The 24,483-nt window shown below is 42.0% G+C and overlaps 1 protein-coding gene across 21 annotated transcripts in view; it reads left to right on the top strand.

The window, feature by feature from the left end:
- LOC119027225 (adhesion G protein-coupled receptor L3-like) overlaps positions 1–24,483 on the top strand; it is a 211,437-nt gene that overhangs the window by 175,486 nt on the left and 11,468 nt on the right. For all 21 annotated transcript variants that reach the window (XM_037112192.1, XM_037112195.1, XM_037112203.1 and 18 more), the window contains 6 exons: positions 380–589; positions 2,785–3,005; positions 7,725–7,791; positions 9,732–9,823; positions 23,894–24,062; positions 24,238–24,363. In XM_037112192.1, the coding sequence (XP_036968087.1) occupies positions 380–589; positions 2,785–3,005; positions 7,725–7,791; positions 9,732–9,823; positions 23,894–24,062; positions 24,238–24,363 (885 nt within the window). The remainder of the gene's footprint in view (positions 1–379; positions 590–2,784; positions 3,006–7,724; positions 7,792–9,731; positions 9,824–23,893; positions 24,063–24,237; positions 24,364–24,483) is intronic.

Below are 24,483 nucleotides of genomic sequence, written 5' to 3'. Positions count from 1 at the left end.
ATGTTGCGGTTTGATTGTGTTCCCGTTGTGCTGGTCTCCGACACCTGCGGCCCCGTGGACTGCTCACTTTGTTTCACTTTGCTGCCTGTCCAAAATAAAAACAATAGGAGGGCATTTTAGATTGATTCATGACGACTAATTCATGATTCATATCCACCACCTGTGGCTCGCCTGGCACTGGTTTATTGAAAGGTTGAGTGAATGCACCATACACCCCCCCCCCATAGCAATGGAAATAAAAGCTTTTTGGTTGTTGTTGGGCTTAAATGGTAATTTTATGTTATGGCCATTTCTCTCTGTTTCCACTGCTTTGCCTTTTGCTTTGCCGATGAATGAGCCCTGTGTCGATGACCACTCTCTCTCACCACCTCTCTCTCAGAACACGGACCCCGTTCACGACATGCTTCTCGATGTCATCACTTGGGTCGGCATCCTCCTGTCGCTGGTCTGCCTGCTCATCAGCCTCTTCACCTTCTGCTTCTTCCGTGGCCTCCAGAGTGACCGCAACACCATCCATAAGAACCTCTGCATCAGCCTGTTCATCGCCGAGTCCCTGTTCCTGGTGGGGATCAATCGGGGGGACCAGCCGGTGAGACTGCCGCATACTTGGATGTTGTGCCACTGTATAGTATTGGTTTATTAGCACCACTGCATCAAGGAGACTTTTAACAAAATCATCCTCTGACAATTTCCCACTCTCATGTCTTAGCTCTATAAAATCCACCTTTTATTTTACACTGCTATTACATTTGGCTGTTCTAAGTTAAGCTAACCGGCTGCTAGCTCCAGCCACATACAGTTTTCAGAGTACAGATATGGGAGTGCAATAGAGGTTTTCATCCAGCTCTTGTTGAGAAAGCGATCGAGAGTAATTTAACCATCTTGTCAAACAGTTCCTTACAATTTGAAAATAATGAAGGTTATCTGTAGTTTCACATCTCGACATGAAACAGTTTCATGAGGTAATCCGATATGTTTTCAGGCATTGTTTTCAACAATGTAGTGATGTTAAAAGTACAAACCTTGAAAAAATCGGCTGTGTAGACGGATGCAAGTGTGTCTATAAAAGACACAGATGAGGAATGAGTGGAAATGAACGAAGGTCTCTTTCTTTGCCCCTTGCACAAAAGCTTGAACGCAATCGTTTTTTTCTAAAACTCCGTCCCTTGTGCCTCCCAGACTGTCTCCCTGAAATCTTTTTGTGTTCACCTCCGCTGAGGACACCTCACTGTCCAGTTTCTCGATTGAAGAGCATAAAAATTTGTAAGGAAATGTAACCTTGGGTGTCCCACTGTGCTGTGAGTGGTCAAAAGCAGCAAGCGCCAAGAGTCCTGAACTGTTTCACTGAGAATAAGTGCTGATAGAAAAGAATTGAATGTTCCTCATTCAACAAATGCTTGCTTCCTTGGCTACACAGAAGCAAACACACACTTGAAAGAGCTCCCACACACTCACACACTGCCATCTCACTATTACGTCCTCAGATCATTATAACACTTCACAAACTGTCATGAATTCGTAAACACTTCAAGTTTCATCTGGACTAATCCATCTCCCGGTATAATAACGGTAGTTTGGAGGGCATCTCCTTCCTCGCGAGAGCTCAGCTGTGGCGGCAGGTGGAGGAGGCATGCTGTCACCGCGCAGTGCTCGAGCAGACAAATGTGGTGTCGTTACATGTAGACGGGATGGTGGAGGGTCCCCACCTACAGCTTCTCACAATCATGCTGTTTTTGCTTACTAATGAGGCCGAGTACGCAGTTAGATTTACTCTCTTAGCTGGAGTGATATCTGAGCACCGTGTGGAATGATCTCTATGTCAACACATTCAGTCTCTACTTGACTGATATTTGATCAGATGATCCCACACATACCTTTAGGTGACAACTGCAGGTGAATCGCAACTGATAGAAATACTAAGTTTGCCAAGAAATAAATGAGCATGCCTTTATTTTGTTCTCCAAATATGTCCTGAACTACCAGAACCAAAAACTCACACATCGTAGTTTATCCGCAGAGCTGCTTCCCTGTGAAGTTAAAAGATAATGCTTTGGCCTACACCTTTCCCTTCCATAACATTTTATGGGCGTGATTCACAGCCCGGCTCTAAGATCACTCTCCTGGACTGCAATTAATGTCCACTCAACCTTTTAGTTATTTAATTGAATCCATTTCAGTGACAAAATACACCAGTTATGTTCAACTGTGCCAATAATTAGATCAATCCACGTAAGTACTGTATCTTATTATTGTTAGAAAGTGTGTGGGCACGTGCCTACATGCTAATCACAGTCTGCTTCCGTCCTTGTCTCGCCTGCAGGTATCTCTATCAGCCCAGGAAGTGTATAACTACATCATGTGCTCGCACCTGGCCCGGGGTATAAAATGCAATGAGCTCCAAATGGCTCTTGGACTGTTGACTTCACTTCTTCATATCTCTCTTTCATCCATGCCAGCTACAGCAAACAAGACCACATGGGCGCAGTGGCTGCAGCGTTCCTCTGCCAGTCGCTACAGGCAAACATCCAGTCGCCGCAGCCAAATATAGCTTAGCAATGCTAATTGTCGGGGAGATACAAACACGCGGAGGTCAGAAAAACGCCGCTCGGATGACGTTTTCTGCCATTATCTTAGTCATATTATGCTCCTCAGCAAGGCTTTATAGCCCTGCAGGAAATCAGCGAAATGCACAAAAGTGTTTGGTTGAAATATGTTTTGAATTCTCAAATCTGCCTCCTTTTGTTTCTCTCCCTCTTTATTCCTGCCACTCTAAACCCCTCACAGATTGCTTGTGCCGTATTTGCCGCCCTGCTCCATTTCTTCTTCCTGGCAGCGTTCACGTGGATGTTCCTGGAGGGCGTGCAGCTCTACATCATGCTGGTGGAGGTGTTTGAGAGCGAGCACTCGCGCCGACGCTACTTCTACCTGGTGGGCTACGGGGTCCCCGCGCTAATCGTGGCTGTTTCCGCTGCGGTGGACTACCGCAGCTACGGCACCGACCGAGTGTGAGTGCATTGTGACATGTGTTGTCTTCACAAACTGTATGAATGCTGCAGAAGCATTTTTTTTTTTGCATGCAATACTTGAAGATCATGGACCTTCTATTGAGATGGTCCATTTAAAAAAATTATAATAATTGCCTTGATATTCATTTTTTTGTAATAGCTGAAGGGTACATGGACAGCTCTGAAAAGTGCATTTGTCCACTTAACCAGCAGATCCTTTCACTACAGCTTGAATTTACACCAAGATCCATTTACTAGCCCTTAGAGTACCACTCAGTCAGCCTGCAAAAACAGCTGTAAATGTCTTCTGTTGCTGTGGATGAGAAGTGTAAAAAACCCTTGTGAACCTCAACAAAATAAGCCTCGTGTTTGTCAGGTTTTTTTTACACCAGAGAGGCTGCTGTTTGTTTTCCAGGCAGCCAGAGTGTCAGAACTGTTTTCGGTGCTTGACCCACATTAATGACCAGGTGGAGATATCCTGAACTCCGCTCTATTTATTTTGACGGTTTTGTTTTTTAATTTGTCTCCTGCGAGCCCCTCAACTATTTGAAAGTGAAAGGAAATGTTGCATCAGGTATTTAGATACAAAGATCAAACCAAAGGAACTATGAAAGCGTGAACACTTATTTGTCCTTTTTCACGGGTGGAAGATTTTTGGAAGAGAGCTAGTGTGGGCTTACGTGGACGTGAAGAATTATAAATGTGTCGTTGTTTTTACCAAAACCCATTTTTAGAAGCTGGAACCAACCGTCTTACTTGGAGATAAAAAAAAACCTTTAATTTCAGATGCAACCAACATTTTAAAATGATTGATTCACAATCAGAATAATGCTTCAAGGAAAATAGATATTTATAAACAGCTTTCTAAAATCTCTGTAGATGTATTGCATTATTTATTTGTCTACATTGTTGTCAATAGGGCCTTTAACTTGACTTATATACCAACTTAATGCAGATATTTCACCTCAAGACAAGAAAATAATACTTCAACATAGTTGCACCTCGATCAGGTGGCGTTCAGTGTGGATCCCCAGAGGCCGAACACACATGTGCCTTCCTTCTTACACAGAAACCCTGCAAACACCTTGACAACTGCTCGTGGTTGTTCGAGGAGCTTTAACAACCATGAAGCTGACGCTCCAATTGCTACTGCTCATCATCAACTTTTAATGAAGCAGAGCGGTTACTCGAGCTGCGTGGATTCCCCCCGCTGCTGAATTGACAGTGTTTTGATGGTGAAAAAATGCTAGCTTCAGGAGAGTGTATTACTGGACTGATGTCTTGCAAAGGTGGGTAACGCCTTAAGCATTTGAGGACGCGCAAATTACAGTGTGGGGATGGAGAGAGTATGAACAGGATGATGGAGAATAGAAGAGAAGGAAAGTGACAGGTGATTAACAAAAAGATGGGCAGTGGCAGAGACTGACTTCCTACAGCAGCTTCATAAGATATAAGTTGATATGCTTTTTCTCTGAGACACAAAGCTGTCTATAAACCAGTGTAAGAGGATCCCCCGTCATCCCTCCGTTAATCTCAACCTCATCTGGAAATAATGAAGGCCAGCATCAGCAGTTTGCTTCCGAGATGTTTATCAAATATGGCACACACAGCGTAACTGGTAGACAGTGCATTTGTAGATTGGCAGAGCCATAGTTCTTGGTGATGGATGAGGTGATAGCTGCCACCGCCTGAGCCATGGCATCATGTGAATAATTAAAGCCTGCCACCGGTGGAACAATTATACGCAGCCTTTGAAGGATGAGGGAAGGGACAGGGCGTGACACGTGGTGAATAGCAGAAGGCGCAAATTGATTTGGGGACCAAAAGCAGCGCTATCATGGGTGGTCTCGCTTTGAGCAGAGAAGTGTCCAGCAGGCAGTTGTCAAAAGTGACCCAGGCTTGGTAGATGGCTGAAGCGACGTCCCAGCGATTCGTGATAATCGAGCACATTAAAAAGGGCCGCGGCAGCCTGAAGGTCAGCGAGCTTGTTGAAGTCATCTGTTCAAAGTCAGGGATCAAACAGGAATCTCGGGTTCCTCAGAAAGGCAAGTGGGATTTCCGATCATTATGTCTCGGTGATTACACTAATTGTCCCCCTGAGCACGGCGTTTTTACCCCTCTCAAGTCCGGTGACGGTGCTTTGAGGTCAGCAAAACAAGAGTGTGATCCTGTGTAATTTCTCCAGGTTAATGAAAGCAATACATCAAACCACCTGTAAACTCGGGACATAGAATTGGCTTTTTCTTTTTTTCTTTTTATTTACTTCAGTAGTTGCTGTTGTAGCGGTCTGTTGTCCAGTCTGCGCCACTGAGTGTGCAGAATAATGGGGGAGTGTTGTCAAAAGTCCCCTGTGGTGATTTTTTTTTCAGCTACTGAAATCTAAAAAAAAAAAACCAAGCTAAACCACTGCATTATGAATGAAAGCTGTGTTTTGTACCTCTTCACTGGTTAGCGTCTTACTGTAACATACAGGCTAGCAGGGCCTTCCATGTCGAAGCGGTCTCTTGAGTCATTTGGTGGCATTTTTCTTTGTCGTCTTTCATGCCTCATGCTGCATTTCTTCGTGCCTTGTTGACCCCATTAGCTGGAATTGTCGTCGCTCGAGGGACGAAAGATACAGACAAAACAAGGAGCCAAACAAGTTTTGCTCAGTTGCACCACTAGTGGTCAAAAACTTGACAGGTTACCTTAAATAAAGACACCACGCACGTCTTGAAGATCAAACTTTAATGCCTCGGATTAAATGAAAGAGCCCCACACGATCTCCTTGATCCAAATATTTGACATTGCCTCAGCAACTTGCTTGGTCATCAGCCCGCTATCACGCCAGCGAAATGGCTATCTCTGCTGCAAAGATGTCTTTGCAGATTAAGCCGCCTTGGCTCAAAGGACAGCCTGTGTCAGATCACTGCAGATTGGTGCCACAAACGCTAGAAAATTCAGCACAAGCTGTTGGCACGAGCACGGCTTGTGTTTTGACTGGCACACGTTTGCGTTTTTTTTTAGTTTTTTTTATTGCTTGGTTACTAAAGGAACAGTGCTCAAAGTACCGGGAGGGGAGATGAAACTAGAGGCACCGTGCAAGCAGAGAAGGGGAAGTTAGAGGAGGCAGGAGAAAATGAAAGCCTGCAGCTCCCACCGCCTACCATGTCTGTAAATCTCTCTATGATCTGAGGAAGAAGACGGCAAAAACAAACAATAGAACCTTCAGCATAATTTATAACAGCGACGTGCTTTGATAAGCTGCCAGAGTTCTGCATGTTTTGCATCTTTTGTGTGCGCCCGTTCACTTCCTCATGCAGCCATATGTGTTTTTCTGCGTTGCCTCGTCTTATCCATTGATATCAGTGAGGGGGAGACGTATCAAGTCCCAGGAACAACAAAGGAGCAGTCAATTTTTCGTCCCATCACGTCTCGTACCGTATTATCTCTTGTTTGTCAGCGAGTTCTTGAAGCATGCACAATGTTGTCCATCGCGGTTGAGCTTTTCAGTCTGACTTTTTCCATTTTTCGACTAAATACTGGAGAATGCCTCGTTTTGGTTTGCCTCCAAGAGAATGGGACCAGAATAACATCCATCATATCATGGATCATTGTATCTAGCGTTGTTTAGCCACCCCATTGTGCCTGCGCAGTATAAGAATAGGCTTTGATAGAAGATAAAGAATGTATTCGCATTTTATCTGAAATCACATTTTACGCAGTGCAGCGCATTTTTTTTTTTTTTTTGATGCATGCATTTTTGTATGTCAGCACTTTGTACCACGGTCATTATCTGTGCTCCTCCAAAGTGCCCCACACTCTTCAGTTTGCCTTAAAATGCTCCCGAATTACAGCTAATCCTCCGTCACTTCCATTTCCCCCTCTCCGTCAGCCTGAATGACAACACGGCCGCATGAACTATAATTTTCCAGTGGCCAAAAATGGAGGCGTCTATCTGCTGCAGCAGCGGAGATTAAAAGATTAATAATTCAACCGTAGGTCATGAATCAAAGTTTTTTTATTTTTTTTTTCTCAGGCGCACTGTCACCTTCCACTCTGGCCCCGCTGCTTCTCTTCTGTGTTTAGTCTGCTTCAGTGGAGAAGAACAGGCCATCTGTAATGTTTGGATATGAAGTGCGAGGTCAGGAGGAGCGTGCTATTTAATTATTGACATAATTATAACAGTCCTGCAGTGTCATCGCGGCTAACACGGACATGTAAGACACTTTGTTGAGTGCTTAAGGACTGCGTGTGTCAGGGTCAAGGTCAGTCCAGTTCCTTTGAAGTGATACAGTGAGGACTGAATCGAGAGCTAATTGAATCATCCATAAATTATCATCTGTAATGGTAATTCTGCCTCCGCACCACGACGAATTGAAATCATATGAACTGTCTGGTCGCTCACTCGCACTCTTTAGCTGCGTCCTCTCCCCTGTTTCATCTCTACCTTTTGATGCTACACCTGTTTTGCTTATGAGAGCCTGTCAGTGACACTAAAAGCCGCCTTTCCTCCAAATTCCTCCCGGTGGTCATAATTCTCAAGCCCCTCGTGGCGATCTGTGTTTTGAAGTGCCTATTCCTCTCTGTCACTCCAGCCTCCCACTTGATGTATATCCTCTGAGCAGAAGTGTGAAGCCATAACCTCCAATCCTTCTCTCTCCCCACCCCTCACATTCACTGTCCTCTCTTGTACTTCTTATCCTCCTTTCTCATCTCACTCTATCTCTTCCGTTGCAGTTGCTGGCTTCGCCTGGACACCTACTTCATTTGGAGTTTCATAGGACCAGCAACCTTGATAATTATGGTAAGCGTGACACCCCCTACTTTCCCCCCTTTTGCTCATTAACCCTACTTAGCCTGCGGGTCGTCGCTTAAATGGTCCACTGAGATCCCTTTTTCCAGCTCCTATCCTCCCTCTTTTCTCTGCCCTGTTGAGCATATATGCCACCGCCGGGCACAGAGCCGTCCAGAAAAACGAATGAGGGGTGTAGAGAATATATTGCAGTTTGTCACCCCGCCACAGTCACCGGCTGAGACAATTTTGTGGAAAGGAGGGGGTGGAGGAGGTGGGAGACAAGAGAGAAAGAGAGTGAACTCTGCTCAGTATGCAGTGTTGGAGTAATCCGCACTGCGATTATGATTGATTTTGTTCCCGTTCCAACTCGTACTCCACTACCCTTTTTTTTCCATCTCCCCCTCCCGGGCTCACAGGCAGCTCGGGGGGCAGATACACGAGGAGGACACACACACTTTCTGTCTCTTTCCCAACTAGGACAGCCCTAATTTTCTCTCAGATAAAAAAAAGACAAAGAAAGAGCAGCTCATTCATTGATCCAACCACTTTAAATCTGGTGTCAGGCTGGTGTGTTCGTCTCAGTATTTAAGCTAATGCCAAGCTGTAAATATCACTCTGGCACAGGAGATGTGCTCCTGATTTTCCAGGACACCAATCAGCCATCATAATAAATACTGCGCCAGTCAGTAAATCAACTCTGCTGTTGTTAAATATCCGTAAGAGCTAAAAAAATTGTATATTCTTGTCACACAGAACCCAAAATATGGAATACCAGCAAATCTTAATGACGACTCTGGATGCTAAATGGAAACATGCATAAAGCGCTGTCACGCTCCAGTTTGGTGTAATCATTCACAATGCGTCTCTGTGAGTCTCATGACTCACGACTTTCTTTCTTAGATTTACAAAAAAAGAATATCTGTGTTGGGAAGAAGTGCGAGAGCTCCGATCCAACGCTGCCTCTGGGAGTTTGATGAGGGTTTGAACAGAGGCGCCTCGTAAGCACTTAAAAATGCAAAATAAAAAAATATATTGCTCACCTCCTTTTCACCGAATGTCACCTGTAAACAGCAGTCGAGCAAGTCAGTGCTTGATAATTGCTGTTTTGAATAGACCCCCACGCTGCCACCAGATCTGACTCATTCTCTTTTTTCCTTTTTTCTTATTTGACACCGAAATGGGTCTTTTCAATTGAATTCTTTTTTTAAAATATCCAGTAAACAAACATGCAGTCATTTTTAATTGTTCAGACTAATTACAATTTGTTTGTCAAACATAAGTCAAAGAGTTCCTCCTTGAAATGAGTTTGACACTAAACTGTGCTTGTTTTTAAGCTTTATTCCACAGTCTGTTTTTTTTTAAATACATAGAAGAAAACTCGAGGAACACAGGTGAATTCATGAGCCTTCTATTTGTGGCAAATAAGGCGCATCAACAGTGCAATTGCATTCTACCCATTCTGTCAATGTGGGTGATATCGCAGGCAGCACAATGTTATAGATGCTGGAAGTTCTTCAAGTGTGTGACAAATATTTCAACCAAAGCCAATTCTTTTTGTCTTTTTCCCAGATGTAGTAGAAACTGTAAAAGCAAACGAATGCTGCAGCAGTGGCAGTTATTCCCTGTGGTTGCCTCTAAGTGTGAATATGATGAGACAAGTGTGAATAAGTCAGATGGAAAGGCTCCCTCATACAAGTATGCAGCTGTCTTGTCTCACCGTCCCCTGTTTAGTCTGTTGTACCACCATGGAGGTTTCATAGGATTTTGCGCTCTGTTTGGCAAAGTGGGAAGCCGAGTCTGTCTGCCGCGTTCCAGCTTTGTGCTACAAAGTGCTCTGATTTAAAATGAATGGAACTGAAACAAGAAACATCCCAACTTCATTCTCTCTCTCCCTCTCTTTTTTTTTCTTCTTTTATCTCCGCCTCTGTGAATCTCTGTCTGTCTCTCAGCTCAATGTGATCTTCCTGGGCATCGCGCTCTACAAGATGTTCCATCACACGGCCATCTTGAAACCAGACTCCGGTTGCCTGGACAACATCAAGTAAGAGCACTCAGATCACTCAGATATCCATTAAAGCCATCTAGAAATAGCTCTCCTTGTGACGCTTTGGTACAGAAGGAAGAAATGTTTCAGCATGAGTGTGACGGACCTCGCTTTCAGCGGCCGACAGCTGAATGTTATGCAGGATGACTCAGTTTGAGCTGCTGTTCCCCTCCTGTTTCCCTCAGTTTAACGATCGCCTGGTTAAATATGTTGAACCCACTTTGGATGGTACTTTGTATGCAAGCCGAGCAATTCACTTTATCTTTGCCTTCCGCCTTTTGATATTTTGAAACCTCATTAAAGGCACTTAAGGTTGTGAACACTCAACCCAAGGGTCTGGGAGTCTAAGCCTACAAGGTAAGCACCTCCCATTACACTGAAAGGTGGTGTCAGGCAGGGTTAAAATCAAACAGGTATTCGTCGGCGTCTCGATCATTATCAGAAGAACACTGTTGTCTGCGCGGGAAAAAAAGGGCCAGGAGACAATCTGGAAGACCTGACCCGGTGTTATCTGGGTGTCAACATGCCACAGATGAATATTCATCGTGTGTGTGTGTGTTTTATGTGTGCGTGTGTCTGTTTATCTGCCGATGCCTGGCTGCTCCCAGATGATATGAAAGCTAAAGTGACAATAATAAACCCTAAAAAGTCAGATGTAAAGTTTCTTTGGTTTTCAACAGGTTTGCCGGCAAGTTAAAATTCCTCGTGATTTACATATGAATTCACTTTAAAGGTGAAAGTACATTTTTAGCTTTTTCTGTTGTGTAGGTTCACCTGAAAATGAAAATGAAAATTCAGTCACTGTGTACTCACCCTCATGCCGATGGAAAGTCAGGTTTTGTAGTCCACAAAGGAAGGGGCAAAAATAAAATCTCGTCCTGCTCAACCCAAGTGGCTTACGCCGGTCCCTGTCTAACTTGGGCTGCGGGACGCCGTTTTGATGTGAAGCTCCAAAAAATAATAATGTGCGCTGCGAAACTTCACTTGACTTTCCAGCTGGCATGAGGGGTGAGTAACTAATGATTTTCAGTTTTTGTGTGAATGTATCCTTTAAAGTTACAGATGAAATAGCTGTGCTTGAGGCAAAGATATTTGGAGGAGCGATAAGTTTGTGTAAAACTTGCATCAGTGTTGCAATCCACTGTGGTTACTAAGCATCATTAGAGATGTCGGGTAATAAGAGCGCTAACGTAACATTGATAAAAAAAGAAAAGAATAAGAGTCCTGATGTCACTTTGATGGATTAAACAATGGTACACAGCAAAATATTAAACATTGAAGAAGCAGAAAACCAAACACCGACATATTATGAAACCCAAAACTGATCTGTTGAACTTGTTAGCACACGTCCTGGATTCACTCTCTTTTGCCTCCGTTTTGTTCTCCACCAGCTCCTCATGGAAATAGCTCACCCTCTGTAGCAGCTGAAGGCTTGCACTATTGTCACAAGCTACCTTTTTATTTGTTTTTATGTTGAGCAACTTATAATAAAGCCGAAACAATTAACTAAAAGATACTAAAATGCTTTGAGGAGCTGAGGTGGGCGGCGGTGTTGGGTTTGACCCCTACGAGCGACCCCGTACACATTCGAGTAGTCTACCTTTAAATATGACAGATATATTTGGTTCGGTCAGAGTTATAAAAGTTTCATCAGAAAGGGGTCTGACTACAGATGAAAAGAGTTTTAGAAAGTTGTTTCAAAGGTCCCTCTGCCCCGGGGAATGACACAGCATTTTCTGTCATTGTCTTTGACGTAAGCGGAGGCAACCTGGTGTCAGGGCAGACACGTTCTATAGCCGGTGTAAAGTTGTTTTGCTGCCTGTTTGCTATGATGGATAAGGCTCCCTGTTCTGTTTTTGCAGCCTGCCTTGTTTTTTTGAAGCCACTCTGGACACATTAGTCTACTTTATGGCCGACGTTCCGGCTGTTTTTTTTGTGGCATCACATCACTGGTTGTGTCTCAGCACAGTGGCCCGTCTGCCCCGCTCCTCTCAGCACAGTGATACACACATAAAAAAACAATCTTCTGCGAGCATGACATAGCCTGCTTTAGCGGCGCCAGGGCGCACTGTACTGTGCCAATGTGTTTTTCCATCACAGATGCACTGCAGGATGTTCCTGAGCCCAGCCATGGTTTATAAGTGCTGCTTTTGAGCGGGGCCAGAGTGTGGCCTGTACTTACACGGCAGTCATCTCAAGGTGACATGTCGTGGGAGACAGACAGGATGTTTAGCTTTAACTAAATTTGGCACATCTGAGAAACACAAAAGTTGGCATATTTTTGCCGTTCTCGTTGTTATCCTCCTGGGAACTTGCTGGTTGCATCAGCTTTCAAGTACACTTAGTTATAACGTACAGGTTTACTGACTAGAGATGTGTGCATTACTGAATAAATAGAATAGAATAGAATAGAAAGAATAGATGTTTATTGTCATTGTTTCAGAAACAACACCACCTAGTTAGCAGCTCTTTGTTTCAACAATATGAATATAAATATCAATATAATAAACACACTTGCATTTTGAAGATTTTTGATTACGTCTCAGCTGACCAGCGAGATAACAAAACACTACATTAGACTAAAGACCAAATAAGTCAGGTCAGCATGACTGGACTGTGCACACTCATTCTAAACTGTGGAGTTAAATCTCAAATTTCCATTTATGTGCATTTAAGTTAAAGTTATACTTACAGTTCCGGAGGGTTGGCAGGTAAACCTAATGTATTGGTGCCCTCGTTGCAACGTTGAGTGAGCATAAGTGATTTTAAAGGGAAACCAAGTATGTTAAATCAAACTTAAGACTTACAAATATTACTGAAAGCTGCTGCAAGCCAATCCTGTCAATTTCTGATGTGCTTCCTTTGTTTATGCTGTAACGAGGTCTTATACTGTCTTGCAATATTAATAATGTGGTTATCCAAACTTGACACCTCCACCTTACAGAGGCTACATGTTTTCTCCAGGTTTTACATCATTTTCTGAGAATAGCAGGCTGTGTTATTCTACCCTTTTTTTCCATTCTGGCGTGTAACACAGAAAGCACAAATCAGTACTGTGCACTTTGCAGCAGTGAAACTGAGATTGGGTCATTGCTTGAGGATTGTGGAGCAGCTGTTGGACAGGCTGACACAGTCATCGAGGTTCGTCCAGCGACAACTTGACTTTTAAGTGATCAGAATTAGATCATTGTTGAACATTGAAACAGGTGGCTTTTTCCCATGCTGTATCTATCCTATGAAAACACTGTCAGGACTCACAGTGTGGATTATGTTTTTAAGCATATCTTATTTTAGAAACACAATTGAACCTCAGATACAGGTCTCAGATATATGTCCTATAGGCACAGGCAGCCCAAATCTCAGTAACGGTTCAAACACTGGCAGAAATACAGGCAGACCACCTGCAGCCACCTGAACGCTCTGAAGCTTATATACTCGGTGGCTCAGTGTTCCTGATCCAAAGAACCATAATCAGGAAAAATTCAAACACCTTGTTCTGGCATTTGAAGCAAACACATTAAGTCATCTCAAAGTTACTTCTTCGCTTTGGCACACTACTCCGTGTTCGGTCAGCATTTTCCAAGTGCATTTATAGACGCTACCCATCTTTGGTACCGCGAGATACATAGTTTGTTTTGCAGCAAAATATTGACCGCAGGAGTTCTCAGTGTCACATGATTTATTACACCGGCCTCCCATAATGTAACATACACCTGACCGCCTGACCCCGAAGTCTTAGTGGCTTTCCAAACAGTGTGCAGTGTTTCAGATGTGCATTGGGAAAATGTTATGAAGCTGCGCTGCCTTTGTCAGCCCTCATTCATCTGACACAGTTTTTATGTCAAGACCCATTACTCAGTCCTGGACTGCACGACCACGATCACAGGACTGGCTTTAGTATCGCTGGCTGAACCGCGCTAGTCATTAAGTGGTATTTCATCACACACCAGTGGTAAGTATCTCTCTCTAACATGCACCAGATACAATTCATTTGATCCCTGTGTGTATCTCAACACAACAAGTATGAAATGTAGATATGTGTTTAACCAATCTGTTGTCACCGTTACCATCACACCTGACTCAAATAGAATGGCCTTTACACATCACAGCAAATGTTTTCAGATCCGGCGTCGCCTTCCTTCTCATATGAGCTTTTCATCAAGGTGAACTGGTTTGATGATGATGATACTGCAGGTTAATTAAGTCAATTTAGCTTAGTTTAATGAGGTGTGTCTTCCTTTGTCTCATCTTTCCCCCTTTCGGTTCCTCTTTATGGTTTGATGTCACGTTTTATGTTCAGATTTCATCATGCTGCTTTGTTTTAATGTGAATGTTTCATCTCTCTTTCACTCCGTATCTCTTTCTCTGCTTTTCCTCTTTTGATTAGCACTCACATCCTGCCTGTTTTTCTCTTATTTTATCTTATGCTGTGTTTATCTTTAACATCTGTTTTTTCATCTTTCGTTTTTTTTTTCTTTCTCCCCCTTCGTTGTAGCTACCGTTATTATGATGGATGTGTTATTGTAGAATGGCACTGGTAAGACGCAACATTTCTCAGTCGAGGACGTAGAATAGAACTGATATTGTGTTTGATGTGTTTTTCCCCTCATCACGGCGTGCTGGAGACAGCGGCTGCCACCACCCTGTGATTCATTGATTACAATAAGCACCATCGTGACTTTAAATACCGAACCTGCTTCTCATATTTAGAACATGGTGGACTGAACACTTTCCAGAGAAGGGCCTGCACTGTGCATAGCCTCCTCCCTGTGCAGATAAGAAACTTCAAATGAAATATGCTAACGAGGATGATGTCAAAGATAAAAACGTCTCTGCCAACATCAAAAACGTTGCACTATTGATGTCTTAAACACTCTGAGGTGATTAGCATTTTGAGCATACCTTTGCTTAAATAATTAACACCCTGTCGGGCTGATCGCAGCTATTCCTCTTCTCCTCCTTGAACCAGCCTATAAAATGACTTTATACAAATTTGAATTGACCAATTTCAGTCTCATACATAAATGATCTCTGACACGGCAGTGAATGGCACCTCTTCAAATTAAGTCATTTTGAAGGAAATTGACGGTGATTTGATGCCACAGTCTGAAGTAGTTCTCTGCTCGAAATTGCTCATTTTTGCAGTTTGTTCTCGACGATTAGCACAATAAAGCTTTGCTCACTTTTTTTTTGTGCTTCGAAAAGCCTAGAAGTGTTCCACCGCAGCTCTCAGCAACGGATGATGTATCTATATATTGCAGTCCCGTTTTGGCTTGTTCTAAAGCACTTATATTACCTAGTTGATATTTAACACACTAAAATCAGATTAAACTACACATCTAATTAGAATTATTCCTAGATAACTTGATTCTTCACAACTGTTTTGAATGTGTTGACACCAGGAGGATGAATTGACAGTATTATAAAGCTGAACTGAAATGTACCCTCTTCATTTGTAAGTGAGCCGTTATGCTTTTCATTGTCTGTCATGCAGTCTCAGAAAGTTTGGCCTCGAGGCTTCTTCCACGCGGCTCTCGAATTCATCCTCATATTTATCTGATAACTCCAGAAGCAGATAAGCCATGTGCGATACGAGTCGCAGCCTCTTCATATCCTGTCCTCTCCGACGCATTTCACATGACCTCTCGCGTCTCTATCATCCGGCATTCTTCGAACAGAGCTGCCACTAGTTAGAGGACGATATCTTGTTCTCTTTGTGCCCACTGCTTGTGTTTCTGTGTCCATTCCGGGGGCAATCGCCTTGATGAAGTACCTCTCCCACCAGGTCATTAAGACAGCCCTGGGAAAATTATGTTTAATGGTTGCCCTGGTGAATTCATAAATCATTTATTTTGCCGCACACCTGGCCCATTTATAACAGCTTAAATGCGAAGGTCTGCCAGCATTTATGAGGCAAGCTCGATACTTGTGTAAGGCGAGATAATTACGGCTATCACTTGTAAATCACTAAGAAATCCCTTCCAAAAATGTCTGAATGTCTGGCCTCCATCAGGCTTCTGGATGCTGTGAATGTAGCTTTAATCTGCTCTCCTGCCAAAATAAGCCATCTACCTCCTCGGTGTATTGTTTCCCTCTTAATGTCTAAATTTGTCCATTGTATTCATGGCCACACATCTCTGGATTACACATATCCGTCTCCTTGTTATGTGATTTGATTTATTTCTGCCTGTTTTCATTCTGTTATTTATTTATTTTTTTTGCTCTTGTCGCATTGCTCAGCTATCAGGATTATGAACCTGAGATCAAGTAAGACAAAATTGGAAGGGGCCCCTCTTCCCACAATGCCATCTTTCATTTACTCCCCCATATTAACAAATCCGCACCCAAATCCATCTAGCTGCCTCTCTGAATCATTACCGTGATTTACTGTGTGGTGCTCGGTCATGTTGAAGGCCGCATTAGCGTGAACACGGCGCTCCCATCTTAGATATACATAGCCCACAGATGTGACAAGCAAGATTAGTTTTAAATGACACCTGTGTCTTCACACACACTCTATAGATATATTAGCACTCACATCTGCGAGTCAGAAACCGTTTTTCATTCTGTCTGTATACATGCATACCGTAAGAGCTTAGTTCATGAATGAAAAGTGAAAGGCACGGGATCCCACACAGAGGCAGGCCTCCTGTCCTAACAGACACTTTTGTCGGAAGATAGGCAAACTTGTGCTTGAAGATATAGAGCAGTGGAAACAGTTAGCTAACATGAATACATGGTTGACATAGCTAAAAGTGAGGCTAAATGGTTGAAATAGTTCAAACTAATGTATGTATGTTAGAAAATGTTATGTAAAAGTAATGTATAGTTGTTTAATAGCTAAAAATAAGAATACATGGTTAAAATAGTTGGCTACAAGTAAGATAAAAGATTATTTGTAACATAGTTAACTAATAGTAATGGATACATTGATGAAATTGGTAGCAAAGCACAGTTCTTTGTTAAAAATATGGCTTAAAAGCTTACGGTTTAAAAAGTTTAAAGCTAAAACTTCATTTTTAGTATAGTTTGCAACAAGTAAAGTACCGTGTATATGGTTGTAGTAATGAGCTCAGTGTAATGGGTAGATGTTTTAAGTAAATTAGCAGTGAGCAGGACAGTATGCTGGATTTATTATATTACTGTAAAAAATTATTCCACAACAGTTCTCTGCACAGCCATGATTCTGATCAGCTACAACCGCTTATATGCATAAGAGCAGAGAAGTTTGTTGTTATCTTAGACGGCGTTATGACATGTATTATTTGTGCAATACTGAACCAAGGTCACCGGATTATTCTGGTGTGTGTAACTGTGCTTTGACCAAGCGTGCCACACAAAAGGACAACATAAAAGCTTCTGTTGGATCAGAAGGATTTAATCAAGCCAGAGTGAAGATCTTCTTCATACATGCCGGCTGTTGTGGATGACAAATGCTGGCAAGAATCAGATATTAATCTTAACTCCTCGTCTACTGCGGCGCACAGGGAGTCACCAAAATGCCAAAAGGGTGCAGGTGAAGAAAAAAATGCCACTTCTCCGCGCAGTGTACCCGCACATAGATAGAGCCCTTTATTCTTAATAGACTTGGCGCACTCAAGGGCATTTATCTCAGCTCAACCTTTCAGCTTGAGTAAGAATTTACAAGACACTTATCCCCAACCCTCAGGCGATAGAATCCAACATGTGAATGAATTTACTCATGTAAATCTTCTAATGAAAATGCCGTATTTGTTACCCCCCCCCCCCCCCCCCCCATTTATACAGACCTCCATTATCGTATATATGAATCAGCAGTTTTATTATCATTGATGGCTTTTCAAACAGTCAGCGGCGTTGCTTCGAGAGAGGAAGGGCAGGTGTCAGAAACTGAAAATGAAGATTGAGGTCGTCGTCATTTCTCTTTTTTTTTTTTTTATTGTTATTCTCACATATTACATTACACAACTGGTATTGATTTCTTGATTCACAATTATTGAATAACCAGAAGAAAGGAAAGCGTCAGCATATCAAATCATAGCTGTCACCATATTATCCTTGTGTAATGTTAAAAGAAACATAACCTGCATATATTTATATTTAAAAAAACTAACCAAGGGCAGACAGAAAGTTGAATATCAAAAGAAACAAAACAAAACAAAACAAACAAAAATACATAAATATATATAAGAACAACAATGATGAACCAGAGCAGGATGTAGGGGCTTGTAACACTAGCTGCATTCAGTTGTAGGAAGACCAAACAACAACATTATCTGAGTTTTGTTATGTATATATAAGACATATAAGACCAGGCAGTCCTTCAAACCAACAGAAATGACATGAAGAATGGATATAGATAAGTGATTTAGATTCTAAGGTGTGTCTGTGACATTTGTACATAGGAAATCCATTTTGACCATGACCTTGTGAATTTGTCCAATTGTAAACGAAGTGAGAAAGTAATCTTTTCCATTATATATATTTCATTAACAATATCAGTCCATTCCTCTATTGTGGGGGAGTCAGGATGCAGCCAGTGTCGTGTGATGGTTTTCTTGCCAGCGGAGATCAGAATGCCAAATAAGTATTTGTTGAGATGCCCTGTGAGAAAGTTAGTTTCTCCCAGAATAAAAGTTTTGAAATGATATGGTATTTTCATATTAAACATGTTTTCTAATATTTTATGCATCTCTAACCAGAAATTTACAATTATTGGACATCCCCAAAATATGTGCCAGTGGTTTGCATCCCGGCTCCCGCACTTCCTCCAGCACTGTGGGTCCTCTCCTGCAAAGTGAGTTTTTTGTTTAGGGGTTACAAAAAATCTGATTAAACACTTCCACGAAAATTCCCTCCATATATGCGAACTGGTACATTTCCACTGATACCCGCAACAACTATACCATTCCTCCTTGGGAATTAGGAAATTACCTTCCTTCTCCCAGTTATCTTTAATGTAGTCTGTAGAATGGGTTTTTTTAATCATGAAGCCCTTATATAATCTAGATATGGTACCTTTGATTCGCTCCGATAAATAAGCACGTAATATCTCTTTCAATATGGGGTCTTCTGGATCCACTGTATAGTTTCTAATAACCTTATTGAAGTAGTCACGTAGCTGCAGGTACCTGAAGAAATCTTGCTTTTCTAAAGAATGATCTCTTTTCAAAGTTTGAAAACTCTTAAGTTGTCCCTTATCTATTATTGAATAAAACGTTGTTATTCCCTTAGCTATCCAACTTTTAAATCCATGGTCCAATTGATTCGGTTTAAAGTCAGGGTCGTATGCGCACCACCTAATTATTCCTAATTTGTCATGCAGTTTATATGTGTCTTTAATTGAGTTCCAGGTTTTAATTTGGAATTTTGTCCATGGATTCTGCAACCTGTTTACAAAATTTTCCAGATCTCTATTACCCAGTACTGCCAGGAGTGGAGGGTCCTTAATGAGTGAGAGCTCAATATCTTTCCACCTAGCATGGTAGTCTTTATTACACAGACTTATCAGTGGTCTAACTTGAGCTGAGAAAAAGTAATCCTTTAAATTAGGTACTCCCATGCCTCCTCTCTCTTTCGATAATTGTAATGTTTTAAACCTTATCCTGGGTTTTTTCCCCTGCCATATGAACCTGGAAATAATGTTATCCCACTCAGAAAATTGTTTTGTAGGTATCTCCACCGGAAGAGCCTGGAATAAAAAAAGAAGTCTCGGGAGTATGTTCATTTTTATGGTCTCCACCCTTTGAGTGAAGCTCATAAAGGGGTTGGAATTCCATCTTTGTATATCCCGTTTTATTCCGGTAAGGAGGAGGTCATAGTTGGTCTTTGCTAATGTAGAAATGTCTTTAGGAAACAGTACACCCAAATATTTCATTGCATCCTGGTTCCAATTCAGATGATATCTATCTTGAAGTTGTTTAGGTGGCGTATAATTTTGTGTTAGGATTTGAGTTTTCCGAATATTTAATTTATATCCCGCGTATTTACCAAAACCATCCAAAAGTTTAAATAGTTCAGGAAGTGAATAAGTAGGGTCTTTAAGGTATATTAATATATCGTCGGCGTACAACGCAATTTTGTGTTGTTCCCCGTTTATACTAACACCTTTAATATTGTCAGATTGTCTAATCCATTGAGCAAGCGGTTCTATATAGAGTGCAAAAAGGAGTGGTGATAATCCGCAACCTTGCCTAGTGCCCCGTTCTAATTTAATAGTATCCGAGAGGTACCCATTTATTTTGATGCGGGCAGTTGGATTATTGTATAAAGTACCTATTCCCTTAGTAAATGTTTTATGAAACCCAAATCTCTCAAGAGTCTTATATAAGAACTTCCAACTCACTGAATCAAAGGCCTTTTCTGCATCTAAGCTCACCATTAAGGCCTGTAATTTATGTTTTTGTATATGGCTTAAGACGTGTAAAGAACGTCTAATATTGTCATGGGTTTGTCTCTGAGAAATGAAGCCTGTTTGATCTGTGTGAATAAGGTGTGGAAGGACCTCTTCAACCCTCTTGGCAAGAATTGATGTGTACAATTTGTAGTCAATATTCAAGACAGAGATTGGTCTATACGATCCACAATCCAGACTGTCTTTTCCCTCCTTCGGTATAACAGAGATTGTAGCTTCTCTCCACGTTGGTGGGGTTTTTCCTTCTTTTAAAGCTGTATTGAATATGTTGAGAAGATTTGGTATTAATTCGGTTCTAAAGGTCTTGTACCATTCAGAAGAAAACCCGTCTGGCCCTGGTGATTTATTTGTTTTTAACCTTGAAATTGCACTATTCAACTCCTCCTTTGTTATTTCAGCTTTTAATTTTCTGTTTTCATCTTCTGATAGGGTGGGTAAATTAAGGGATGATAAAAACTGCTCAATCTGTTGCTCATCTAATAATTGAGGTTGAGAGTACAGTTGTTTATAGTAATTTTGAAACGCTATTTGTATTTCATGTTGCTTATGTAGCACAGCTTTGGAGTATGGGTCCCTAATTTTGTAGATTGTATTATCTGACTGTTGTTTTTGTAGTTTCCATGCCAATAATTTGGCAAATTTTGAACCAGATTCATAGTACTTTTGTTTTGTATAAATCATCTTTTTTTGCGTTTCTTGTGTGTGTAGAGCATTAATTTCATTCCTAATTTCTTTCAATTTTGAGATGAGGTTTGGGTTTGATCCCTTCTTATGTTTTGTCTCAAGTTCTTTTAATTCTTTACTTAATTCTGATAATCTTGATTGTCTTTGTTTCTTTTGGTAAGCACAAAAGGATATGACTTTCCCTCTGATAACGGCTTTTAGTGCATCCCATACAATTTCTGGGCCAACTTCCCCATTATTGTTTTCTTCCATATAATGTTTAATTTCTTCTTTAATTTTTGTTTTGAATTGTTCATTATTAAGAACACTTGAATTTAACCTCCATAGTGTATTTCCAGGATTGTTATTTATTTGCAGCGTCAGAGAGAGAGGAGCATGATCTGACAGGTCAATATTACCTATCTCGCAGTGATGTATTCTATGGCGATCTCTTTTGAGAATAAAGAAGTAATCGATTCTGGAGTAGACCGCATGTGGATGTGAATAATGTGTATAATCTCGACCTGTAGGGTGGAGGTCTCTCCAAAGATCCACCACTCCCATCTCCGACATAAGGATCTTAAGTTTCTTGTGTATGGAGGTTTGGGTAGAATCTTTGGAGCCATCTAGCCTGGGGTTGAGTCGTATGTTCCAGTCTCCACCACATATAAGTATACCTGTTGCCTCCATCATTAATTCAAAGATTTTTCTATAAAAATTTAAATCACTATTGGGGGGCGCATAGACGTTAAGTAGGGTTATTTGGACCCCTTCTATCTTACCTGAGACAAGTGAATATCTTCCTTCTTTGTCCTTTAACTCTGAAATTTTTTCAAATTTAACTCTATGAGATATCAGAGTAGCTACCCCTCTCTTATGGCCTAATTTGCAAGATGAGTGATACACCTGAGAAAACCCCATTCTTTTCAGCTTTTCATGTTCTACAGAATTAAGGTGTGTTTCCTGTAAAAACACAACCTGTGCATTTTCCTTTTTCATTTTACTCAGTATCTTGCTTCTCTTAATTGGGTTCAGGACTCCATTTATATTAAATGAAACAATTTTAATATTATTATTGTTAACCATGGTCTTCTACTTGTGTTGCATATGGCTGAGCTCTCCCTACATCATGACTAGCTTTTAGAACCTCGTACATCCCAAAAACTCTCGTGAACTTCGAGAGATGAACGTAGCACAGTGAGAACAGTAACACAGAACTTAACCTAGAGTTTTTTGCTTCCAATGTTGAGGCTATTTCTGCATAAGCCTCTGAGGGGCTTGAGGTGTTAGAGCGCCCATAAAGGGATGTCCAGCTCTTTGTAAAGAGTAGGGCCCTTTGAGATGACTGTATGTCTCTTACAGTCATAGCTGAGGGATTTCTGTGTCCCGACCATTTTACATTTTCTTTTTTTCTTTTTTCTAAAGAATGATCAAACTTCTAATTAAATAAGAGAGGACCATATCAGGCTACAGTCATAGAGATAATAATAAAATAATAAAATCAGCCTAATCCTTAGATTCTTTAGGTCTCAAATGAAATTAGGTTAAACCAGCCAATCTATAAACATAGTAAAATAAAATGCCAACTAGGACAGACTTATCTGCATCCTTTACTCGATTAAGTGATTGATTGTCTCTCACTCTGGGGGGGGATTCCGTCTGAACTCCTGAAGTTTCTCTTTAAACTGCGTTTGAGGGGCTTTTTTCTTTTGTGGAGCTCTATCGGAGGTGCTCGTGGTTCCAGCCCGACGGCGTCCTATCACTTGCCATGTAGATAAGAGTTCAGTCTCTCGTTGATCCGGGTTGTCTGGAGCGGGTATGATGGTAACGGGGAATCCGCGTGAGGCCATGTCCTCCGTCGCCTCTGTTGCGCTCTGATAGAGGCGGGTGCCGTCGTTGTAGAAGACCCGTAGTCTCGCTGGATAGGGAGTCTGGAACTTAATCTTTCTTTCTTTTAGTATTTTCTTTGCTTCCGCGTATTCCACACGTCTCTTAAGGATCACTGACGGGTAGTCGTGGTCTACGTAGAAGCGGGTGTTGTTGTAGAAAACCTCTCTTTTCTGCCAAGCTTTCCGGATCACCTCTTCTTTTACTTTGTAACTGGCAAGCTTGGCAATGATAGACCGGGGCTTCATTTGTGGGTCGGTGGGTTTGGGAACTGGAGCCCTGTGTGCTCTCTCAATTTTTAGCTCTGTGCCTGGCGGAAAACCCAGCGACTCTTTCAATAAGTTTTCCAGAAATAAAGAGACGTTATCCCCCTCCGCATCCTCAGGTATACCGTATATTCGGATATTGTCTCTGCGAGCCCGTCCTTCTTGATCTATCAGTTTAGCCTCCATGTTAGCCTGGCGCTGTGAGAGCCGTTTCACGAGCGTTGACATCGCTTGTAATGCTGTTTCCGCTTCGTCCATTCTGGTCTCAGCTTCCACCAGTCTGTCATTCGTCTTGTGTAATTCTTGTTTAATCTCTGTGAGTTGGTGTTTATTATCTCGCCTGAAGTCTCGCAATTCATTCAGTATGCCGCGTAAGCTAGCTTCGTCTTCCCCGTCCTCGCTCATCCCGCATGTCGGAGAGCTGCTTCGGCTATCGTCTTTTTGTGGCATACATTCATCAGTATCTCCTGTCATGGTCATACTTTTACAACTTCTTGTGCTAACCCTGTTCATCATCGCGTTAATAAAGCACTCACTTTTGAGTTATCTCAGGGGTTATCAGGGTTAATTCGTGAAACCGTCGGGGAGCACCAAAATCACGCTGCCATCTTCGTTGCGACCCGGAAGTCTCCCCCCGTCGTCATTTCTCATCAGATTCTTTTCCTTCCTCATTCGTTTGGTGCCTCCTGTCACCTAGACTTTTATCTGCTGACCCAATTATTTTATTTTTCATTTAATTGCTATCACACACTACAAATAAAGCTGCTGCTATTAAATCTGCCATTAAAATCAGTTTTAACATTTTGAGGATTAAATCTGCCTACAGGTTTGTAAGGTGGCTGCTTGTTTATTTCGCAGATCGTGGGTGATCGGGGCGATCGCCTTGCTGTGCCTGCTGGGCCTGACCTGGGCCTTTGGCCTGATGTATGTCAACGAGAGCACGGTGGTCATGGCCTACCTGTTCACCATCTTCAACTCCCTGCAGGGGATGTTCATCTTCATCTTCCACTGTGTGCTGCAGAAAAAGGTACCGACTCATGCCTGAAAATGTGCAACGCGACATCAGTTGACTGCACATATCATTGCCTTCATTTCATGCTTCAGTGAGTGTGCCAGAAGAGCATCTCCAAAAGTATGAAATGGGGTTATTAGCCTTGGATTTGGTCTAATGTTCAGTGTGTACTTGTGCTTGATTCATACAGGTGCGTAAGGAGTATGGGAAGTGCCTGCGCACTCACTGCTGCAGTGGCAAAAGTGTGGACAGCTCCATCGGCTCTGGAAAAGGCACCGCCTCTCGTGCTCCGGGACGTTATTCCACAGGCTCTCAGGTGGCGTGACACTTTAAATGCTCTTTCTTTTCTTTCATCACATCCTTGAGTCTGTCTTCTTTAGCAAATCTGGACCAGCGAATGCTTGCTTGGTTTTGGAATACTACTGAACTTCATCAG

The sequence above is a fragment of the Acanthopagrus latus genome, chromosome 10 (genome assembly GCF_904848185.1).
Source record: "Acanthopagrus latus isolate v.2019 chromosome 10, fAcaLat1.1, whole genome shotgun sequence".
NCBI lineage: Eukaryota > Metazoa > Chordata > Actinopteri > Spariformes > Sparidae > Acanthopagrus > Acanthopagrus latus.
Note: the sequence above shows the minus strand (reverse complement) of the source record. Positions and strands in the feature narration are given on the sequence as shown.